At 22.9% G+C, this 6,104-nt stretch overlaps 1 protein-coding gene across 1 annotated transcript; it reads right to left on the bottom strand.

Moving 5' to 3' along the window:
* Positions 1-4,501: 4,501 nt before the first annotated feature.
* Positions 4,502-5,693, bottom strand: LOC113387799 (stromal cell-derived factor 2). Its single transcript, XM_026625177.1, has 5 exons — positions 5,572-5,693; positions 5,252-5,447; positions 5,059-5,186; positions 4,899-4,995; positions 4,502-4,827 (listed from the first exon to the last, which is right to left on the bottom strand). Exons 1-5 carry the CDS (start codon positions 5,633-5,635, stop codon positions 4,644-4,646), a joined length of 669 nt encoding a protein of 222 aa, XP_026480962.1. The 5' UTR covers positions 5,636-5,693; the 3' UTR covers positions 4,502-4,643.
* Positions 5,694-6,104: the final 411 nt, after the last annotated feature.

Here is a 6,104-nt window from a genome sequence, read left to right as displayed (position 1 = left end):
TAGAGGTATACATGTGTCTATTTTAAATCTTTGTAAATAGATTGAATTTTAACTACCCATTTTTGAGATAAATAATTTGTAGATACAAATTTTAATGCTATGATATACAGATTTCTGTATAAAAAAAATGAAAAAATCAGATTTAATCAAATTTCTAAGGTAAAAAAGATGAAAATTAAATTCTACGACTAGTTCTTCTAAATAAAATATTTAAATATATTTTTACATTATTTATAATACTATCTTAAATTTTTATTAGAATTTCAAGCTTGAGTTGGTTTAATTATTTTATTAGATTCTAAATTGTTAGATCTAATTTTAAAGATAAATCAAACGATATCTTCAAGTGTTTTAAGCCTTTTAAATTTAATTTATAATTATCAAGAATATTTAACTTAAAAAAAGGTTACACATTTTCTATAACTAACTTAAAATAGTCATTGATATTTAAATTGTATTTTTAAAGCAAATTAATAATCATTATTCAAATAGAATTATTTATATTAAGATATTTTAAAGTAGAATAATATTTTTACTAGGATTTTAAAGTCAAATCGGTTGAATTGTTTTTTTGGGAAAGAATGTTTACACCTGCTGTTTTTATTGAAGTTTTTAATAATCAATTTCAAATAATAAATTCATAAAATTATTTGTTCATAAATTTTATATATTTTTATCTCTAAGATAGTTTTGTAACATTTTTTAATCTACAATTAATTCTTCTAAGTATAATAGCCATTCATATTTCAATTATATTCTTAATGTAAATTAATTTAAATAGTTATTTAAATTTTCAGAATGATTTATAATAAGACATTATACAGTAGATTAAACATATTTTGACCAGAATTTTAAACTCAAATTGGTGGAATTGTTTTTTGGGAAAGAATATCTGTACCATGTTGAGATAAGAAATTTATCTATTTATTAGTTAGGCATATAATTATTCATGCCAAATTTATACATTTATTAGATATTTTTATCCTTAAGGTAGTTTTGTAACATTTTTTAATCTACAACTAATTCTTCTGAATACAATAGCCATTCATATTAAATTTTATACACTCTTTAGATATTTTTATCTCTAAGATAGTTAATTGATATATAACATTTTTAAATCTACAACTAATTGTTCTCAATTAAATAGTCGTTTATATTTAAAATATATTTTTAAACAGCATAAATAATTACTTAAATATTTAGAACAATTAAATTATATTAGAGTAAAATAAATATATTTTTATGAAACTGCAAGCTCAAGTAGAATTGCTGAAATTATTTTTTGAGAGATAATTCCACCTTTTTAATAATAACAGCGAAAATAACAACAATTATAAATCAATGATTTATTATTTTAATTTGCAACAAAAACCAACCTATCAGCTCGACTAGAATTGGACTTATAATTTCTAAAAATTAAGTCATTTTTGTTTTACTAAATATATCATAATAATATTATTTAAACAGTAGTTTCCAAACTTGTTGAAACTGATTAAGATATTTTTCTAAATTTTGAATGGCACATCTTTCCAAAATTATTGTTATTTAACATTTAATTAAAAGAATTTATTATTGAATGGAAACGGCTTGAATTATAAACTTTTTTATTAAAAATTGAGAATTTGTATATCATAGCTCAATATATATATATATATATATATATATATAATAATAATTATATTTGTTACTGTTTTATATATGTATATCTTTTAAAAACTTTGTGTACGTTTTGGTGTATGTGTGTTGTATATATATGAATTAGTTTTGTTTTCAAACAAAATAAAATATTAAATATTGTATACACTTTATATATATATATATATATATATATATATATACATATTATTTCTTATATATACACACACAAAAGTGGATTTTTTACTAAAGTCGCTTAAACTAAACAGACCTTTTTAGATCACAAATTGTATTAAATATTTGCAATACGATGTTGCTATGTAAATTAATCAAATAAGCAATCAGTATGCCATGTAGTATATTTTATACCATGTCGCAAATGATTTTAAAATTTGCAGTCCTGCCGATTTTAATTCTGTGGGTGAATTAGTATATTTAGATTTTTACTGTTTTATTAATTATTGTTAATTGGAGGATATTTTTAATCAATCAATATGGGAATTTATACATTTTACTCTCTTGTACGTTTATATAGGTTTTTGATATATGTATTATTAGTTTTGTGTATGTGCCATTAACTAATTTTTAAAGCATTTACTTTTTTCAAATAATCTGTATATATATATATATATATATATATATATTATATGTATTGTATAATATATATATATATATATATATATATATATATGTATTGTATATATATATATATATATATATATATTGCTTAATTTCTTGGCATACAGAAGAAAATTTTGAAACCATTTATTTATTTGGTTAAAATTGCATTTTTATGCCACAACACTTTTATAGAATATTCGAAGTCAAATTTGTGATATATTTTTCCAACTTGCATTGATCTTATACTGTTTACTTATTTTAATATATTTATAAGTACCTTTAAAGTTATTTGTGGGGGTTAATGGCTTTCCTTAATAAATGAAAGGTTTACTTAATAAACCATCTATTTACAAATTTTTATGCAAAATGACTGTATTAGCAAGCAGTCATGTTCTTCTCTGATATTTTTTATTAGTAATAAATTATTTGGCCTTTAAAAAATATTTATACTGTAACAAACATTTTTTTATCAAGAACTTATGGACAAATATTTGTATTCATAGGCTTGTAGTCATTTCTACACGTTTATCAAAAAATTTGTTACTAACTTTATTCATAAATAACTTTGTATGTCAAGAAACTAAATGTATATATATATATATATATATATATATATATATATATATATTTAAACATTTTCAACATATATATATATATATATATATATATATATATATACAGATACATAAACACTATAATGAATATGCTCATATTACCTCATTTATCCATTTATATATTTTTAACTATGAATATTAATTGTTTTAACATATAGCTTTAATTTTAAGTAATGTTAGTAGACTTGTAACAATAACTGTGCAATTCGTTTTGATGTTTTCGTGTTGTCAATCATTTTCACACGAAGCTTTGGTGTTAAAGTTTTTTTAGGGGGCATTATTTTAATTAAATTGTAAATCATCTTTACATATATACATATGTGATTGATATATATATATATATATATATATATATATTTATATGTGTATATGTAGAGATGATGATGTTTGTTTTAAATTTTAGTACATAAGTGTTTGATAAGACTAATAATTTTAATGTAAAGACATTTTTGATATGTAGTTGTGTGTTTGCATACTTTGTTGTCATTTGGAAATATTTATATATATATATATATATATATATATATATATATATGTATTGTATATATATATATATATATATATGTATATATATATTTCAATTTATGTGTAAAAGTGTGCCCTGCTTAACTGTGATTCGCTATTATCACTTTTATAAATATATATATAATTATTTTTTTGCTTTGCTGTTACATTTGTTTTTTTATTATTGAATTTTTATGTTATTTTCAAAAGTAATAATAATTTTGATGAAAGGTTTTTTAAACTATGTAATTTCTTGTTGTAAGTGATAATAGTTCCATATTATTATTTTGTTTTTGTTTTATATTGAAAAAATATTACATTTGTTTATATATATATATATATATATATATATATATATATATATATATATATATATTTCTATGTCCATTTCTACTAGCCAAAAGTTTGATGATCTTTATAATGCGTGTATAAATGAATATGTGTGTATGTTGTTTTCCTCTTTGTGCGTATAACTAAAATTACACACATGCATAATAAAACAAAATTATCTAAAATTATATTATATAAATATAAATAATTATAATAATAATAATTGTAAATGCACTAATTTTATATTATTATACATATACCTATATATACATATATGTATGTATGTGTATGTGTACGCTTCTCAAGACAATTGTTGTTAATGTTACCACACTTCTGGAACATTTATCGAAACGTGAATAAATTTTAAAAATATAACAAGGATTTGTTTCAATAAATTATTCCCGAAATAATTGAACAGGAATAAAAGGAAAACTGGTATAAAAAAGGTAAGTTTTGTTATTTTGAATACAAAATATAATTAATTTATAATTTTATTTATTAATTATTTTAGCTCATAGAAAAATAATGATGCATTAAAACCAGGAAATGAATATTGATAAAAATAATGGATTGACTAATGTAAAAGGACTATTGTAAGAGTTTTAAAATGAAACATAACACATTGAATTGACAACAAATATGAGCACTAATTAGAATTAAATATAACTAATAGCAAAATAAGAAACTAGAAAAAAATTAATGCAAATGAAGGAGGCCGGTAATATTTAATTCCATATACATATATATATTTATTCATTTATATATTACAAATTCTTACAAACATTCTATTTATTTCTAACACTTGTGCATAAAACATAAATCACATATAATTACAATAAATCTAATGTCATTAAATTGTAGGTACTCTTCACACAACAAAAATCTCTCATACACACACACGACTGGCATATAATATTTATTTATCTAATTCATCCTAGATTATAACTCAGTATGAATTCCAGCATCAGGAGAGCGATAATTAGATCCAAATTCACTTGGATGAATATATAAACCTTCTGCAGCTTTCCAATCGACATAGCCGCCATGGGGGTTTGAGACACCTACTATTTCAGCTTGGCCACTGATGGGTTGACCGAAAGTCCTACCGGAGGTGGCAAGGTAACTAGAGAGAAGAAATATACAGTTGAAATGTAAGTAAATGTAATGTAAGTTTTTTTATATGATTTTACTTACGTTTGTGTATCTATGTGTCTCAATTTGACACTGCGGTCACGTCTCCACTTGTCTCCTGAGCAAACTACCATCCAGTGGTCACCGGTGTCTCCAACACCTTAATAAAATATTAATAACTAATTGTACTTATACATGTTATATAAATGTTATGTTTATCTACCTTCAGAGTCTCCGTAACATGAGATTTCCTGATTACCAGACAAAGGACTTTGGAAAAAGTGTGAGTGCAGATTCTTCTTCGTTGCCATGTGCTGCAACCGTACTACAGACCCACATTCTATAGGTTCGCTATTGAAACAAATAAATACAATATTAACAAAGTGCTGATTATTAATTTAATTATACTTTATTACCCTCTAGTGCATTCCTTTCCTGTAGGAGCCTTAATAAGCCAATGGCTATTAGAGTCTTCCTGAATCTTCGTACCAGTCACAGACTGCTGTCCAGACCCAGTACCGTATTTAACATCGTGAGAATGCAATCTGACATTTCCATCTTCGTTCAAAAGCTTAACAACAGACCCACAAGTCACGTAAGTAGCCTTTCCAGCTACAAACACAAAAATTTCATTACAAATATAGTATTTTACAAAAGACCACGTCAGCCATCAAATTGAAACATAACCTAGAATATTTAAATTGTGAATATATATTGCATTATGTGTAAAACGTACCGTGAGATATGTGAATTATGCAGGCTGTGTATAGAAGAAGTATTGTGTTTATTAAATTATACATAATTTTGGGTATTTTAAGAGATTTTGAAGGAAAATTGAAGAGTTTGTTGTTCGTGGGCGGCTTACAAAAGTGAATATGTCAAATTTTGACAAGTTTTGACATCTATTGATGAATTGAAGGATAAATGTCAGTTGGGAACAGAACCAAAAAAGTTATATGTCAAAATAATATTAAGATTTATATTATTTGATTAAATTAATTAATTAATATACTAAATTTAACATATAATGTTTATAAAATTTGATCTTGTTTATAGTTTACGTACACATAGGTCTATGTGGCAATAATTTATTAATAAGTGTCAGTTTAATTTGAAACCTGTTATGAAAACTGTCAACACAACTGTCAATGAGTACAACCAGCAAAACTTTAAATTATCAATATCTATTAGTTATATTTATATGCTCGTGATGAAATAATAATAATTATGTCTTTATGGTCATTATCTAATTAATTTGCAGATTTTTAG

The sequence above is a fragment of the Ctenocephalides felis genome, unplaced genomic scaffold (genome assembly GCF_003426905.1).
Source record: "Ctenocephalides felis isolate EL2017-DRISC unplaced genomic scaffold, ASM342690v1 CF-g0.4_SCAFFOLD_03572, whole genome shotgun sequence".
NCBI classification, from domain to species: Eukaryota; Metazoa; Arthropoda; class Insecta; order Siphonaptera; family Pulicidae; genus Ctenocephalides; species Ctenocephalides felis.
The sequence above is the reverse complement of the archived record's forward strand: the minus strand, read 5'-3'. Positions and strand labels throughout refer to the sequence as shown.

Coding starts and splice junctions, on each gene's coding strand:
- LOC113387799 (XM_026625177.1), bottom strand. CDS start 5,635: ATGTATAATTTAATAAACACAATACTTCTTCTATACACAGCCTGCATA. Junction 5,187..5,251: donor GGAAAGGAATGCACTAGAGG/GTAATAAAGTAT, acceptor TTGTTTCAATAG/CGAACCTATAGAATGTGGGT. Junction 4,996..5,058: donor ATGTTACGGAGACTCTGAAG/GTAGATAAACAT, acceptor TATTTTATTAAG/GTGTTGGAGACACCGGTGAC.